The sequence below is a fragment of the Centroberyx gerrardi genome, chromosome 6 (assembly GCF_048128805.1).
Source record: "Centroberyx gerrardi isolate f3 chromosome 6, fCenGer3.hap1.cur.20231027, whole genome shotgun sequence".
NCBI classification, from domain to species: domain Eukaryota; kingdom Metazoa; phylum Chordata; class Actinopteri; order Beryciformes; family Berycidae; genus Centroberyx; species Centroberyx gerrardi.
The window spans coordinates 29,731,652-29,750,174 of NC_136002.1; the positions used below are offsets into that span (position 1 = coordinate 29,731,652).

Here is an 18,523-nt window from a genome sequence, read left to right on the forward strand (position 1 = left end):
CCAACAACGCAATTATCAACTGGGACTTGGTGTGAAACTTTATTGATCCCCGGAGGGAAATTCGTCACTTCGTCACCCTCCTCCCTCCACAGGGAGGTCAGAGGTCAGAGGTCAGCTACAGAGCAGCAGCCCAGGAGCTGGTAGGGAGTTCAGTGTTTTGCTCAGGGACTTAAAGTTTGATCTGTTTTTACCCTGCAGTCTTCATCTGGCACCAGAGCAGCAGGGCATCCTTGGCAGAGCGGGTTTCTCTGTTGTCCTCCGTCTCTATCTTGATCACCTGGATCTGAAAACACACACACACACACACACACACACACACACACATATATTAGTTCAACCTTTGCGGGAGAGACCATGTGGTGCAGCTCCTCTCAGACTCAGGTATAAACCTCACTGCACAGCCGAGCTCCTGGCTCCGCTGCAGTGCTTTCTTCTTCTCTGGAGCATTAGGCTACATTTACATTTCAGGCATTTAGCTGACACTCTTATCCAGAGTGCTTCCAATGAGTGAGCAGATAGGGGATCAGTGTCTTGTTTAAAGGCATTTTGACAGGACACCCGGCTGCTGATGGACACAAATGAGCTGTTGTGAGGATTCAACCTGGGCTATTCTGGACCAGACAGTCTCTCTAACCATGAGGCCAAATTTTTATATTTTGAATATGATTTGGACTGGTAACTTGCTGCATTTCAATTAAACAAACCTTCCACATTAATACGAGAGGAACATTGGGCTTTTAGTTGGGTTTGGGATCACAAACCTCTCAGGCAGGGTTCAGATTTAGAAAGAAGTCCTCCATTTGTGTCTCTGCCAGGCTGGGCTCAAAATCTCAGGTCCAAGTTGGGCCGTAATCACACAGAACGCTCCTGCACGTTTTTTTTTTTTGTCATTTTCAGCGGTTGGTCGCAGCAGATGTGCGTCTCCTCCAAACTAGGTACCTCGCATTAGACACGGTGCATTTTAGGGCACTTCCCTGGACGCTTTAAGTTAAACATGTCTCAACTTTAGCTGCGCATTACGTTGATGTCAGACAGAAAAAGAAAACAGTAGAGGGAAGTAGTCATTTCCCAGTAAGTAGCGTTATCTTTAACCATCCTCCGTATGGAACGGGCTCCTCATCCTCTTCTTCAGGTGCAAGCAGAGCTATCGGTAACTTCCTCTTGTCCATTTTTATTTTCAACAATGTTATCCCCCTTTTTTTTTTTTACTTCAGGTTAGCTAGTAACCAATCAGCTTTAGTCATGGTGCCTTCAAACACTTTCAAGTGGTGATGCTCTGCTTAGCTTGTGCTTAAAGCCACAGATTTTGTGAAATAAAATGCCTTTGTATGCAAAACTGACTATGGACGTGAAGCTATACTGTGGTGCTAAGTATTGATGTTGATGCTCTTTATTCATAACAACGGCAGCATGGAATCTAAGCCTACAAAGTTTCAGAAACACACATTCGTTTTGCTGTGAGTAAGATCTACGTAGATCTATAAACCTGAAAGTGTCTCATCTGACATTTTACATTTGCATTGTAGGCATTAATCTGACGCTCTTATCTAGAGCGACCTCCAGGTGTACTGAGTGAAGAAGAATAAGCTTCATTTCCAGGATCACCCGCATCACAAAGGTCAGAGTCACTTCGCCCTGACAATCTTCCCGCGACCCTCCAGTGATCATGTAACGGAGAAGTGCCGGTAAGAGAGATGAGGAGTAATCAGAGCTAAGGAGAGCGGCACACTGTGTGCTTGTTGAGCGCAATATGCAGAGCCATGACATCATCAGCGTGCTGCCTGATAATAGGTGACAGTGACAGCCATTCAACCAATCACATCACAGTGACATGATCCAAGGTAATTGGGGACATGACACCCTGGAATCAGCTGCTACCCGCGTCGTTAGGCACAATATTACGCACACACACACACACACACACAACACAAATCCGTACATACACGCACAAGATGAACGTGTGCATGCACATACACACATGAACACAGAGACAAACACACACATCCACCGACAGACAGCAAATGAGGTTAAGAATTCTGTTAAAATCCTGTCTCTCTTAGTCCTGGGAGTCTTGGACAGTTTTGTACATTGATTCTTTGTTTCAAAGCAAACTGGAGAAATAGACTTAGAAATAAAACCTCCATTGTTGTTCAACACTGATTTGTAGGCTATAGATCTGAGTGGGAAATACAAGCCAGTCGGATGCACACTTTACTCATAGATTTCAATCCAAACCATATATTTTAAGATTAGACTGACTAAATTTTAAGCATCTATTATGGATTTTGTCTGTCATGATGTAAATTGTGTCAGCTATAACACATTTGTACGGAAGCCCATTGAGGACATACTGTATATTCATACATCGGGATAACACATTTTAGAGATAATTTTCTCATTATCTCAAGATAGCAAAATGTGTTATCTTGAGATAATGACATAAATAACTCGATATCTCGAGAAAACAAAGAAAATGTAGTCGTTATCACAGGAAAACGACGTAAATAAAATGTATGAATATACAGTCAACAAACCAGAAAATGGTAAGAAATGACAACTTGGCCGTGTGTATCGATGTTTACAATCTGCTTACAATGAAGTTGCAGCCCCTTCTGCACAATCCACATCTCAACTGTCTCAGAGCTTAAAAATCCTTCTCTTCATCTACATCTCCTCCTCTGTGATCAATATAGATTTAATAATGCAAATCAATAAGGGACAATGGCTTTTACCTGGATTCACCTCATCAATGTACTTCATGAAAACAGTAAGTGTCCCTTATATTTTGCACATTCAGTGTATCTCTGAATCTATATATCTTATAAAATATATAGATTCATGTGTCTCAATTCAGATTCATCTTTAACGAGTGTAAACTGTAAGTGAGCTGGCAGTGTGTTAGGTAAGCACACAGCAAACGTACGCACACACACACACACACACACACACACACACACACACACACACAGCACAATACAAGGACACTCAGCCAACCAAATAGCACACCGTTATCGAAGTCACTGCAAATAATAACCGTCTGTGTTATTATTTGTGCATGGCTCTGTAAATACAGTAGGATTACCTCTTCCTTTGCCTGTCATTCCTTTTCTCCCTTCTTTCCTTTCTTTCTCTCTCTCTCTCTCTCTCTCTCTCTCTCTCTCTCTCTCTCCCTGCCTGTGCAGCTACTGCAGTGGCTTGGCCCTACCTGCTGACTGGGCAAAGCAAACTCTCACTTTCACAACAGAGAGAGGGAGGATGGGAGGGAGGGAGGGAGGGGAAAGAGGTGGAGACGGAGAGAAAAAGTGCAAGGAAGGAAAGATCAGACCAGAAGGCACTCGGACAGCAGAAACCTTTGCCAACGCGGAACAATTTGTCCAACTTGCTGTTACACCCAAAGCCATCATTCTTATCACTTAAATTTTACATTAAATTGATTTATTGACCCTGCAAACATACTGTTAGGATTTAGAATCAAGTCTCTAACTCTGTTAGTTTCATAGTTATGGCAAAAAAAACCTGATTATTGTCTAATGGCGGTAATTCCGTATCCAGATCACTGCCAAAATCGAATCAATTGTTCCTTGGCCCGAGGCCTACCTGTCCACCAGATTTCATGGAAATCCGTTGATAGGTTTTTGAGATATCCTGCTGACAGACAGACAGACAGACAGACAAACTAACCGTCTTAGTGAAGGTAATAAAGAGGAGTGTGTGAATACAGTATATAGAGTGATATTTATTACAGTCCATAGGTACAGCATCATCTGTTTTCCACTATATGCGAGGTCCTGTTGTCTATGTAGGCTTCTGTGTGTGTTAATATGTAGCCTGGGCCTACTATGTAATGTTTTGTGCGATACTAGCAGCCAGGTTTCATGAAATGTCATGAAATGGGCATGATGTCTTAAGATGCAAATAACGTGCTGCGTGCATGAAAAGTGAGAGAAATCCCACCGTTTCCCCACCATGAAAGGATTACATGGAGGAGACACGCTGGAAATGGGAAGTGGTTTGACATTGAAATAGTGCAGTGGGAACGTGTGGAAGTCGGGGAAGTGGGCGGATAGATTTAACTATAACTCTGAAACCCAGGTTCAATTCCCAACTCGTGAGAAGTGGTTTTCTACTGTGAGTGAAACAGTTGAAACATGACCAAAACCTTAACCCTAACCTTAACCAAAGTTATTTCAGTTGCCTAAACTTAACCGTTAGCTAAACTTTTCAAGTGACAAACATTTGAACATGGTGCGTACAATTTGTGCTTTTATCACATAATCCTTTAATGATACGTAATCTGCTTTTCAGAGTTTGTGGTCATTTCACGAAATTTTGTGAGACTGTGTGGTAGGATAATTACAGTATACTTGGTGATTACAGTGATTTCTGATTCAGTTTTTACTGTAACGTGACTTGTTTGCTATGCTGCTTGATGTTTGTCATTATGCTATATATCCCCATCAATCCATCTTCTCTATAGCCCATCTGAATTTTTACTTTCTTTTTTGTATCTTATATTTTGTCTGGTCGACTTGCCCTCAAAAGGCTGTTTGCTTTTTGCCAGGTTGTCACTGTAAATAAGGATTTGTTCTTAACTGACCTGCCAGTTTAGATAACGGGGAATAAAAAAGGTGCGAGGAAAGGTTGACATGATCATAATAAACAGTGGGAATGGCAGTAGCCTAAAGGATGAAGAAGCCAGCTTGTGAACGGAAGGTCGCCGGTTCAGATCCTCTGACCGTCGGGGAAAATGTGGACTTGGAAAGGGAATGATGAAGTATACTGTTGGTTAAACCACCTCAGGAACTGCTTTTCTCTCACTATCACACTCTCTCTCACTATCACTCTTTTACCAGGGAAAGTCTACTGAGCACACTTCAACTACTGCTGGAAGTCTCAATTCTATACTCACTCTGCTTCCTCTTGTCCAAAACATGTAGTGGAGGATAAACCTACCTAACCCACCTTTTTATGTGCAGAGCTGCAGAGGTTTCCAACTTTTTTAGATTGACTTGAATGTTTATGATGCAAATTCGTAGTACACATCATATAAGTTCATAAGGATAGGGTCTTTTAAGGGAAAGGGCATAAATGAATGCACTTCAGAAACTTAGATTTTTGTTTATAATGGTGGATGTTTGCCTTATGATGATCACCGACTGAAGGTCATACCCAAACCCGTTTTTATTTACCGCTACATCACTGCTCATGTCCCATTACTATCCATCTTCTTTCCCTCTTTCCTTACTTCTCTCTTAATCACCGTGTCTCTCTCTCTCACACACACACACACACACACACACAAACACACACTTCTGAACACCAGCCTCCTCTACCACTCCTTCTTCAGTGCATGCAAAATTGACGAGTCCATCGACTGGTGGCATTGGGAGAAGGAGAGCGGGACTGCAGCCAAGCTCACAGCTAATGGCGGCAAAGCATTCAGCTAACACTACTGCACTGTACTATACTGTACTGTACTGTACTGCACTGTACTGCACTGTACTGTACTGTACTGCACTGTACTGTACTATACTGTACTGCACTGTACTGTACTGTACTGCACTGCACTGTACTATACTGTACTGTACTGTACTGCACTGTACTATACTGTACTGTACTGTACTGCACTGTACTGCACTGTACTGTACTGTACTGTACTGTACTGCACTGTACTGCACTGTACTGTACTGTACTGTACTGTACTGCACTGTACTGTACTATACTGTACTGCACTGTACTGTACTGTACTGCACTGCACTGTACTATACTGTATTGTACTGTACTGCACTGCACTGCACTGTACTGTACTGCACTGCACTGTACTATACTGTACTGTACTGTACTGCACTGTACTATACTGTACTGTACTGTACTGCACTGCACTGCACTGTACTGTACTGCACTGTACTATACTGTACTGCACTGTACTATACTGTACTATACTGTACTGTACTGTACTGTACTGTACTGCACTGTACTATACTGCACTGTACTGTACTGTACTGTACTATACTGTACTGTACTATACTGTACTGTACTGTACTGTACTGCACTATACTGTACTGCACTGTACTGCACTGCACTGTACTGTACTGTACTGCACTGTACTATACTGTACTGCACTGTACTATACTGCACTGTACTGCACTGTACTGCACTGTACTATACTGTACTGTACTGTACTGCACTGTACAGTATCAACTGGCTAACCTTGTCACTCTACAACAGCACCAAGCTAGCTGACTGAACTGTCTAGCATGCTAACTAGCATGTTATTCCGATATGCATCTTTGTACTACAGTAGTATAGGATTCTTCCTGCCTCTATGGAACAGAACAGATTAAAAACTGGGTCTCCAGAATTGAGAAACTGAGAAATCCAGTAGCCTACCTGTGAGTGAGGATTTTTCCAAGAGAGCCTACTATAACTTTGTGGCATGTAGCATGCTACTTTGATAAAATGCCAAAGATGACTTTTCCCAGAGCGCCTAATACTGAAGATAAAATGCCTAAGAGGACCTTTCCAAGAGAGCCTTCTGAACTGTCCAGCATGCTAACTAGCATCTGATGAAATACTGAAAATGACCTTTCCACCTGCTGAACTGCCTAGCGTGCTAACTAGCATGTTACTCTGATAAAATAGGACTTTTCCCAGAGAGCCTTTCTAAACTGTCTAGCATGCTAACTAGCTAACTACTTATTCCAATGCACATCTTTGTACTAGTGTGGGAATGACTACCATTTTCTATCTGCCTTCAAAACTGGGTCTCCAGATTTGAGAAATTGAGAAATCAAGTAGCCTACCTGTGTGTTCGGATTTTTCCAAGAGTCTACTTAACTGTCTAGCATGATAACTAGTATGTTACTCTGATAAAATGCTAACAAGGACTTTTTCGTGACTATACTGAAGGTAAAATATTAAAGAGGACTTTTCCCAGAGAGCCTTTCTGAACTGTCTAACGTTAGCATGATAACTTGCATGTTACTCTGATAAAATACTAAAGAGGGGTTTCTTTCTCAACTGCCTATGCTAATTAGTATGTTTAGTCTGTTAAAACAAAGAGGACTTTTCCAATGAGAGTGTACTGAACTATGTAGAGATAACTAGCATGTAACGCCACACCATTTATTGTCCCGAGGGAAATTCAGTTTGCACGGACAGCACAAAACAACAGTCTGCATATGCCACAGTGGACAACATACAACACATTCACTAGTTTACAACAGTCACAGTTAAATTAACAGTCTGGTCAGCCTAGTAATGCCAATTCTGCTCAGTTGCCTGGCTAACATGCTAAACAACTACCTTATTCCACTAAGCATACTATCATAGCTTCAACAAAGGACCGGCTAATTCTGCTAGCAGTGCTGTTAAATGTGCTTTGTGGTGGGTAGCTCAGCCATAGCATGACAATACTGAGTCCCCAGAGACGGCTATTAGGCGACTCTGCACTGTGAATGTTACAGAAGGGCCTGAATAATGCCAGACAAGCGTTTCGTGCCGAGGCCACGCTGTAGCACTGGAGCGTAATGAAGAAGAGCCGTGGGCTGCTGCTGTACTTACATGGCCGGGACAGATCCTGTATCACTGCTGCTAAGGCCTGGAGAGAGTGTGTGTGTGTGTGTGTGTGCATGTGCGTGTGTGTGTGTGTGTGTGTGTGTGTGTGAAACAGTTTGTGAGATAGTATGTGTGTGTATGTCAGCATATGAGTATATATGTGCAGGCCTGAGAGAGAGAAATCAATAGACAGATAGATAGACAGACAGACAGACACACAGATAGATAGATAGATAGATAGATAGATAGACACATAGATAGATAGATAGATAGATAGATAGATAGATAGATAGATAGACAGATAGACAGACAGATAGATAGATAGATAGATAGACAGATAGATAGATAGACAGACAGATAGACAGACAGATAGATAGATAGATAGATAGATAGATAGATAGATAGATAGATAGGTAAGACTGAGAGACAGAGTGTATGTGTGAGAGAGCAGTGCGCACAAGAGAGCGAGTGCAGGTAGGAGGACACGACACAGCAGAGTTTCTGCATGTATGTGTGTGTGCGTGTGTGTGTGTGTGTGTGCCTGCGTCCTTGCTGAAGATCAGACTAGAAAGCGACCGCCACCGCTAGGCCGCTGAGCCCTGAGTGACATTCAAGCTTTATCCACCGAACACTGCTGTCGCCGTCGCACTCTGATGATGCGGCAGCTGTGACAGCCTCCCCAGACAGAACCGCTGGCAGCTCATCAGCTGCATGAAGCCGCCGCTGAAAACACGAATGCCGGCTTCTTGTTGTATTTATGGAAAAGATCAGGATCAAAAACCAGTCCACAAGGATTTCTCTCTTGGCGTTGGATACTCTAATTAGCTAGAGATGCACCAAGACAATACTCCTACCTGATATCAGATCAATACCGGGTCAAAACAGGGTATTGGTATTAGAGAATTTCCCCAATGCTGATAATGAAAACTGATACCAAAAGCCATGTGCAACATTTCAAAATCAGAGCAAAACAACATGATTATCTGCACTGCAAATGATGATGAAAAACAAATTAAATCACAATGACTTTTGTCCAGTGGCCCCACACTAATGGATTAAGTCTATGATGTGTTGTTCAGTAAAAAAGACTTCTGCCAATTCCATTACCATTTGAACCATTCTTATAAATAGTAAACAAATGAGCAAAGAGTTTACTACCCAAAAAGGCTGGTCTAGCCAATTCCTTTAACGTGAAACACCAAATCTCAACAGAGACAACAAAGAATACAAATTCGGAGCAAAAGCACCATTTCAGTGTTCAGCGACATCATCACTGGCGTTTCTCGTTGATAAACCCATTAAATCACTGCTGTTGAGCACTGAATGTGTGTTAGTGAACTACAATGACCATCATTCATCACACCTATGACACAGGACGCGGTGTCAGTCAACAGACGGCGCTCCTCTGTTCCTCCTGAACAGGTAAAGTTTGAAACGTAGCCTACACAACATGACGAGAAGGTAACCCATTTGTAATTAGCTTGCTGTAATGTACTTGTTTCACTGAAGCAGCAATAACCAGATGGGAGCAGGGTCTGAATTTACCACCTGTCATCTGCCGTTCAAATTTGTCTTCGGCAGATAAATCAAGTAGAGTCACAAGCCACACTGGCCGCTTTGTGTGACGATAACATTTGAATGCGTCTGTTATATACAGTCTTTGATCTCTGACTGTTCTCAGAGTTTGTCCCTGCTGACCACCGTACACTCTCTGACCACGAGCCAATCAAATCAAAGCAAAGCAAAACAATGGCTCAGTATCAAACAGGCTTTGACAGGCTTGGCTTTTACGCTGGCTCCACACAAAGCTGTATCGTCCAAATTTCTGCAAAACTATAATTATTTCTATGAAAAATTTCTATTTATTATTTTTGGCAGGTACATATTTTGGGTTTACAAGCCCTTGGCAGGTGAGTCAAAAGACTGATTTTGGACACTGGATGGAAGTATATCAGTCAACTAATGTTGTATTAGCAAGTTAGCTAATGCTAGCCTCATTAGCTTGTACTAGAGTAAGAGACTTTAGTGCCATTATGTGTCTTCTCAAGTGCCAAAGAAAAAGGCATCAGGTCAAAGTTTTTAACACTTGGCCATGACTCAACCAGAAAAGACACTCCAGACCTCCCAGTATCAGGGACAACCACTCGGGCACTGATCTAGTGTAGAATATCGTACAAAGGTTTCCAAAAATCCTGATTTATCCATACGTGTGTGTGTGTGTTTACCTGGAAGCGTAGGATGATGGTCCACATGAGGCCCAGGGTGAGGCGGTGGTTTCCGTCAACAATGTCATGGGAGCCGACGTTCTCCAGGTGGACCCTCTGCTCCTTGAGGAACTGGAGAGCCTTGTCGACGTTCTCCAGACAGTGGATCCGCATGCGGCCCCGCGTTGGCCTCGGCTGGCGGGGGAGGAGGACTTTATTCAACACCAGATCATTTGAATGGCTCTGACAGATAGAGGAATACTAAAGCCTTTATCAAAAACAGGAAGAGGTTCTGTTCTTCCAGAGCAAACGGAGCTAAAGCTTTCAGAGTTTCTGGCAGCAGATGGTGGAAGGAGGAGGGAAAGACTGATGGAAAAATCACTTCCAACATGTTGATCCTCTTCAGGAAAGTGAAAGAGAAAACTAACATATAAAAGGAGTGACTCTAGGGAGGGGAGGGGGGGACAAGTAGCAACATTGTCTGTGTGACAGGAAGCAACAGGGTTCATGGGAAATGTCTTAATTTGGAGAAACACTAGCACTAACAATACCACTGGTGCGAGATAGAGGCTACTCATCTTCTCAACCATGGTCTCATTGGTTTGTAGCAGAGGTGTGACCAAGTCAACTTTGCTCGAGTCCCAAGTCAGTCTCAAGTCAAGTCTCAAGTCTAAATGTAGAACAGCAAGTCAAGTCAGAACAAATCAAGAGTCCAGTATCAATTTAATATCTTAAAGAAAACTAAATATCTAGGACTTTTCAATGCAATATGGTTTTAATAGGATAAAAACTTGGTAAGAGCATCATGAGTTTGATTTCTATAATCAGTTTCAACTTCAATAAATTCAATCATTCCATACAAATTCAGAAAACAGAATTTAAATTCAGTCGTCTGCTGGAACAAATCTCATCACTTTCAATCTAAGTCATTTACACAAACACAAGATCTCAAGTCAAGACTTTAGAAACCTTTTCAAGTCATCAGAGTACAAGTCAGAGTCAAGTCCCGAGTCACCAGAACACAAGTCAAGTCAAGTCTCAAGTAATTAAAATTGTGAGTCTGACTCAAGTCCAAGTCATGTGACTCGAGTCCCCACTTCTGGTTTGTGGCAATTATAACAAGGTATCACAGTTAATTTGACATGATATATTGATGTTTAAAAACCTTAAACTCCTCCTCATTGCACCTTCAACCTTCACACAACAAACTATTTCAGATACTTATGCAGCATAGTGTGTTTGTGCTGTTATGTATGTGTGTGTGACTGTGTGTGTGTGTGTGTGTGTGTGTGTGCTCCTGTACCCACCAGCAGCTCTCCACTGAGGACCTCCAGCAGCCTGGTGAGCATGTATCCATCCCTCAGGTCGTTGTACAGGTCGGCGATGCGACAGGACACCCGGGCCAGGTGGGAGTTGACCCACTTGGTGAAGGTCTTCTTCTGCACCGCATCTCGCTCATCTGGAGCACAAGAAGAAAAGAAACTTTACAACTTTACATCAAAACGACGACAATGAGTTCATAAGAGTTTTAAATCATTGTAAAAGATGAAGATAGCTTTAATGGGACGGTTATGCTTGTTAAAAATGACAGAATAAGATGTGAAAAAAACATTTATATCTCTAAAATGAGACTGCATTCATGATTAATTTATAAGTCTCCTGTAGTGATGTTGGTGTCCTCCCATATACAGTAACTCACATCCCATTGGTTTTTTAATAAGAAATTAGTATTCTCTCTTTGTGAAGAGCCACTCCCGTTCCAGTAAAATCATTTTTAAAACTGGAAATACCAGTGGATTTTTGGGGATTTTGGAGGATTTTGGGGGTCTAAGAGAAGGCTAATAAACCATCAATAGAAGTGGTAAAAATACAATTCTAACTATTATTTCCTTGCATGATTTTGAAAACAACGCTGGTTTGTTCAAAAAGCCTTGAAAAAGTCATGGAAGGACACTTTGAAAGATGAGATATTTCAATGCTAAAAGTCAAAACAACAGCAAATTGATAATGGCTTGGATTTTCTAGTGTTAACGCTGCTATGGCCTTGATGCAGGTGTGTTTGTGTGTCTATATTCCTGTGAGTGTGTGTGTGAATGTGTGTGTGTGTGTGTGTGACCTCTGACCTGCCAGGGCCTTGATGCGGGAGCATTCGAACAGCTTGGCGCTGGTGCACTCCGTCTCCCAGAGGCCTGAGCTGATTGGCCGGTTGTTGTTGTTGAGCTGGCGCTGGGCTTCCGCGTTGTCCAGGTCTGGGGAGGCATTGGCCATCGCGCCCGACACCCTGCAACACACACACACACACACACACATATGCAGGTCACACACACACACACACGTATACAAGAGCTCAGACATAGGCACATGCAGTTTTCTGGCATGACAAATGGTCACATTTAAAGATATTAAATATCGGCACAAGCTTCAATCCCAAATATATCTTTATTAGCTTTCAAAAACCCATTTTGGTTGAACCCTAATACACTCACACACACACAAACACACACAGAGGTCAGAAACACACAAACACACATATAGCCTACACATGTACATGTAAACACACACGTACCTACTACACACACATACACACAAACACACACACAGGTCAGACATACATGCCCACTCACAAAAATGTAGATCCATGTGCACGTGCGTATATGCATAATCCACACATGCACATATCTGTGCGCACACACACACACACACACACACAGACGTGCACACAGACGTGCACAGAAGGAGAGCGAGACAGGTGCCGTCACATCTTATATGTTAAAACGCTCAAACACTTCCCCATAGGTGGACGGTTTTTCACACTGCGTAATTAAACTCTCAGTGGCTTCACACGTCTCATCTGACACTTTTTAACCCTTCGTTAGCCAAGCAAGTCGCCTTCAACAAGCACAGAGTCTCTTCGACCCCACGGCTCAAAACCAGAAACCATCGCCACTGCAATATTCTCATACGTCGCTCATATTTTTTATTGCTATTTTTATTGGCAACATTCAAGATGAACACACACACAAAGAGACACATTTGTCCTGCAGCAGAAAACAATACTGTGTAGTCTATTAGCAAAAGTACTTTCCCATTCGTGAACGATGCACTGCCTTTCCTAGCTTTGCATCAGAGGATTTTATACAGTATGCAGTAGCTAATAATAGAATCTCACTGATGATTCAAAGAGTGGTAGGAGATTAAAAAAAAAAGTCAAACTTATTTGGTCCTCTCATCTCTCTTGTCTCTCCCAGTGACAGTTGAAAACCAGACTATAAAAATAACTAAAAAAAAAAAAACTTGGCCAAGAAATCACACAGGAGAGGATGAAAGGTAGAAATGAATGCTTCAAAACATCAAAATGATAATGGGAAGATTAGGAGTCAGTCCCAATTTTTGATATTCATCAGTTTCAATCACATTCATTTGAAGACAAATTTATGTTTTTGAAGTGTAAATTTAAAGGAGAATATGTGATAGTCACATAGTGTAAGCGACTACACATCAAGCACTTCCAGGCTCTTCTGACCGGGTTAAACACACAGAGGCTCTTGAGGGGAAAACTGAGGCGATTGAGATTCTTTAGGTTTCCATAAGGAAAGTCGCAGCAGGCAAAAAAATAAATAAAATAAAGAGAAGACGGGGTGAAAAAACGAAAGCAAGAAGAGGACCTGGAGCAACGAAGACCTGCTGCTGGTCTGACAGGTTTGCTGAAGGGCTGATTCATGTTGGAATTAGGAAAGACTGACAGTTATCAAATAGTAACTGTGTTGAAGACACTTTGTCACAAGTCAGTAGATAATTAGCTTATTTTTTCTCACAGATTGTAGCTAAGAGGAAGTTGCTGAACATGAAGACCTCCTCCCTAATATTCAGTTGACGCTCTTTGCACAATCCATATCTCAATTGTCTCAAGGCTTAAAGATCTTTCTTTATCCCTGTCAGTCTATTTCATGTTGGTCCTAATATTTTGTACATTAAGAGTTTAAATGACATAGATATCAGTTCATTCATTCAATCATTCATTTGCAGTGGTGGAAATGTAAAGAACTATCATTTCAGCTGTATCAGCTCCTGGACCTCGGCCCTCTCCTCTCCTTCTCTCCTCTTTTCTCCTCTCCTCTCCTTCTCTCCTCTCCTCTCTTCTCCCCCCTCTCTTCTCCTCTCCTTCTCTCCTCTCCTCTCCTCCCCTCTCTTCTCCTCTCCTTCTCTCCTCTCCTCTCCTCCCCTCTCTTCTCCTCTCCTTCTCTCCTCTCCTCTTTTCTCCTCTCCTCTCCTCTCCTTGCCTCCCCTCCTCTCCTCTCCTTCTCTCCTCTCCTCCTCTCTCCTCTCCTTCTCTCCTCTCCTCTCCTCTCCTTCTCTCCTCTCCTCCTCTCTCCTCTCCTTCTCTCCTCTCCTCTCCTCTCCTTCTCTCCTCTCCTCTCCTCTCCTCTCCTCTCCTCTCCCCCTGGCCATGCCTCCTGTCTGTATATCTCTTTGTTTGTCTTCCTGCAGCCATACAGGTTATGAATATGAAACATAATGATTTTTTGTTCTGTTAGTCCAGAACAGGCATGCCCAAGAGACAAATTACAAACTATTAGGACCACCTGCTCTTTTCATGACACAGACTGACCAGGTGAATCCAGGTGGAAGCTGTAAATCCCCCTCCCTCCCATCTCTCTTTGTCCTCCTACAGACATATCGTGGTTATGAAGGTAAAACATAAGCAATTGTTCCTGTTGGTACAGAGCAGATGTGCCCACACAACATAAAATATGCCATTTGGTGGATGCTTTCATCCAAAGCGCCTCACAACAAGCGCATATAATTTTTTATGCATGCCTGGTCCCAGCGGGAGTCGAACCCCTGACCTCACTGAGCTGAAGGGCCAGGGGACACAATTTAACGTGGGCCAAAGTAATCCTATTGGACATTCATGATTTAGAGATGTGAGTGAAACATGCTGCAGCTTCTTACTTCTTACATAATCAAGATGCTTCTTTGTATCTCTTCGACCGAGTCATTTTTCAGTCTTAGATATGATTTAATTGATTCAAAATAGATTTATTTATTTGATAAGGACAATGCAGTTAACATAATTACACTTCACAATTGAAATATAAAAGATGTGTGCACATAATTTCCAAACCCAGTCCCTAGTTGGGCTTTTAAATAGACTACAATGATCTAAAATGTCTTGTATAGGCTAATAAAAAGTATAGAAATAATTAAAAAAAATATCACAATAATGTATACACATAATACCGCATGACACAACAAATAAGAGATTTAGAAATGCATTTATAATCTAATTAATTGGTTGTTTTACCTCTTAATCAGTCAACCTTAAAATGAGCTATGATAATATGAAGACTTGTGAAAAGTGTAATATGTTACGGTTTAGAGCAGTTTGTGGGGCCATGTTTGTTTTATTTTGGCCTACAGGCTCCACTTTCAGCCCGGGTCTAACATCTAATTTAACCTTTCTCTGCATCCGTTCAAGGCCCCGTCCTTGAAGCGCCGCATAAGATAACACAGAATGAAAAATGTGTTCCTCCCTCTTTTCCTCTCAAACCCCCTTTTCTCAATCCTGGTCCACCTCCTGCTCTCCCTTCCCTTCCCCCACCTCTACCTCTCTCTCTCTCTCTCACACACACACACACACACACACAGCAAAACCAAAATCACACAATGAATGGATGGCTATCAATCAAACAAATACTCAAATGCACACTTTGCACAATAGAAAAGACTGAAGGCTGAAATTGTGTTTTGTGTCTAAACTAACGCTGTTCCTGCTTACGTTAAGAATAATTTAACATTCAGGTTTCAATTAGTCAAGACTGGATCTAAGGATTATGGGTTTAAGGGATTAATACTAAGATTCCATGTTAAAGATGGAAGTGGACGTGTAATTGAGGCTGCTGTAAAAGGTTTAGGAAGGTTTAGGATCAGTCTATCTTTTCCTGCCTCAACCTTTTTGACTCAACCTTTTGGTAAATCTCTCTCTCTCTCTCTCTTTCTCTCTCCCGTCCCTCCCTCTCCCTCTGCAACAAAAGTCCAGGCTCGTGGGTTGTCACTATACCTAAACCGCTGGAAAACAATGTAGCCGTATCGAGTAAATGTCAACGCGCGCTGCGAGACGGAGAGGAGAAGGGCAGTGGCACGGAGCCGCTCCCTCCGGGGGGGGGGTGGGGGGGTGGGAGAGCAGCGAGCGTTACAGCGGCGTCTACCCGGCGATGATGAGGCAGATAGAGCGACGCAGTAGAACCCAACGCAGCCCAACCTTCAGCCGTATGAATTTACAGGTTAACTGAACGAGCACAACAAGGACAGCAGCACGTATGCAGCGATGTAAACAGTTAGCGCCTTCAGCCAAAGAAGCATATGAGTCTGTCGTAAAGGAAAAATCCACTTTTCGGATATTCTTACATTGTTAGATATCATCAATCTGAGATGTTCAGTGTATTCCAGGAGTTAGTTAGTGATGAAGTGTTGTCATTTACTTTTTTGGTGAACCCACTTTCCCTCAACCTGCCTCGTCTACTTACACTTAAGTTAGTGGTTTCCTACATTTCCCACAATGCCTTTTGACAACCTCCAGAGAACGGGCCTGACCTTGTTACTTTCAATCACAGGTGGTCATGTGGGCGTGTAAATATAGCTAACTAGACAACTAGTTCGTGAACATTGGGCCACACCCCTTCCTCAAACCCCAACCTGTCTTGTAGCTGCAGTGCATTCTGGTCTCTCTCCTGCTCCTGTGGGTGGAGAAATTGGTCTCTCTCCTCTTCTCTTCTACGATGGATTTCTCCCTGTATGATTGTTGAACGTCTCTTGGTGCAAAATGGCGGCTCTAGAAAGAAAGAAGCCCTCGCTCTTTGATTCTGAGGGACTGACACCAAAACCTGACGTTTACCGCTGATGTTTTTACATTTTCTGCTACCAAACTCCATTGTACCCACACTGGAAATATCTCAACATGACACAGCGTATAATTTTTTTCCTTTAAGTTCTCAGCTGGAATGCTGTGATTCCAGCTGTGGCTAATGAGCTGGCCTTCTGGTTTACCTCCCTAACTCCCGGTACATTTCTCACCCACATCCCCTGTGTGGCAAAATCCTCCGCCCAGGATTCCTCTTCGGTGCGACTGACAGTTCGACTGACCGCTATCGAACAAACCATGAATCTAATAAAGGTTCACGCAGAATCACACCTGCCTGAGCTGAGATTTAGAGATGATTTTCTGCAGGCTCCTTTCAGTTGTTTCTGCACAGACACTGACTTTATAAATACACTCAGAGAGGCGGGGGGAGTGGGGGAAAGCAGGACAGAAGAAAGAAAAATAATGCTTTTTTTTTTTCTTTTTTTTTTTACAGTAGATCAGGAGAAAGGTCACAAGTTTTTTTAACCATGTTGACTTTTAAATATATTGCTGTCTCTGCTGTCAATAGACTGTAAAATGACTTTAAAGTCGAGATGAAGCATTTGGAGAGTATCTAACTTCCGTATCGTGACGTATTTCCGAGTGAAACAGGAAAGACAGGCGGGACGTAACGTTGGGAGGAATTTGATTTGAACGTTGAAAAGTGGGTGTGTCATAACACCCGAAGACACACCGAAGTACCGTGCTGTTGCTAGCTAGCTAACTAATGAATCTTAGCCTCTTAGCTCTGTGCGCTAAAAGTTGAAGATTGATTGATGGGTGGATGTCATGATATTATTGGTTGAAATTGGTTATGGGCATGGTTACGTAAGCACACGGCATATTTTGTTTTACAAGAAGAAAACATGATTGAATTTTGATATAAGAACACAAAGAAATTGATTTTTTGTATTTTTTTTGGCATATATTGTTAAATAGGTGCACAATATGACCGGGGATGTGATCTAAAAGGGTTAAAAAGGCATTTTTCATTTCATCTCGACTTTAATGCTATCAGGCATGAAGAGAGACAAGTATTAGAGAGCTACAATATAAGAATAGATGATATAAGACAGATATTATATCAATATAAGACAGAGTGAGATATATTTTACATTCCATCAGTGGATTACAAAGGAGCGACAACAGCTATACCATTACACCAGCTCCATCTGTCAAACTGCCACACTGTCATATCAGTCAAACTGCTGTGTGTGTGTGTGGGTGTGTGTGTGTGTGTGTGTATGTCCTCTGCTCTCCTTGCCGTGATCCTTGCCTAACCTCAGCCACCTGCTGTCTTTCAATCAGCCAGACTCACAGCGCCCAAGACTGCTGTGATGTGTATGTGTGCGTGTATGTCTGTATGTGTGTATGTGTGTGTGTGTGTGTGTGTGTTATCGCCTTTATTCTAATAATCAGACCCAGCTGTTGAGGAATCATCCAGCCCCAGGCAAGAGGGTCTGCACTATATCTGACAATCACACACACACACACACACACACACACACACACACACACACACACACTCCCGGCTATCCATTTTCTGCTCTATAGGTAATGGAAGCAGCAGTGATGCTGAGCTCTGTCTTCATGACTCCAGAGACGAGACCGAACAGCCTGAGGAAATCTCACATGGAGGAGATGAAAACAACACGAAAACGACTCTGTGAGCTCAGGATTAGAAGGTTTCATCTGCATTCAGTGAAGTCTGAATGTTAAAGCATCTTTTAATCATCAATATATCATTGTCAGATTAATTGTGATACCTTGGTATAGTTACCATAAACAAATGAGAGCCTGGTGGAGACAATCGGACTGTTAGTGTTTCTCAAAATAAACATCACATTTCCCATGAACTCCG

The 18,523-nt window shown here is 42.4% G+C and overlaps 1 protein-coding gene across 1 annotated transcript in view; it reads right to left on the bottom strand.

The window, feature by feature from the left end:
- The window catches only part of sptbn4b (spectrin, beta, non-erythrocytic 4b), a 94,198-nt gene extending 82,169 nt beyond the window's left edge, over positions 1–12,029 (bottom strand). The window contains 4 exon segments of the mRNA XM_078284106.1: positions 192–283; positions 9,783–9,956; positions 11,069–11,220; positions 11,885–12,029. Coding sequence (XP_078140232.1) covers positions 192–283; positions 9,783–9,956; positions 11,069–11,220; positions 11,885–12,029 — 563 coding nt within the window.
- Positions 12,030–18,523: the final 6,494 nt, after the last annotated feature.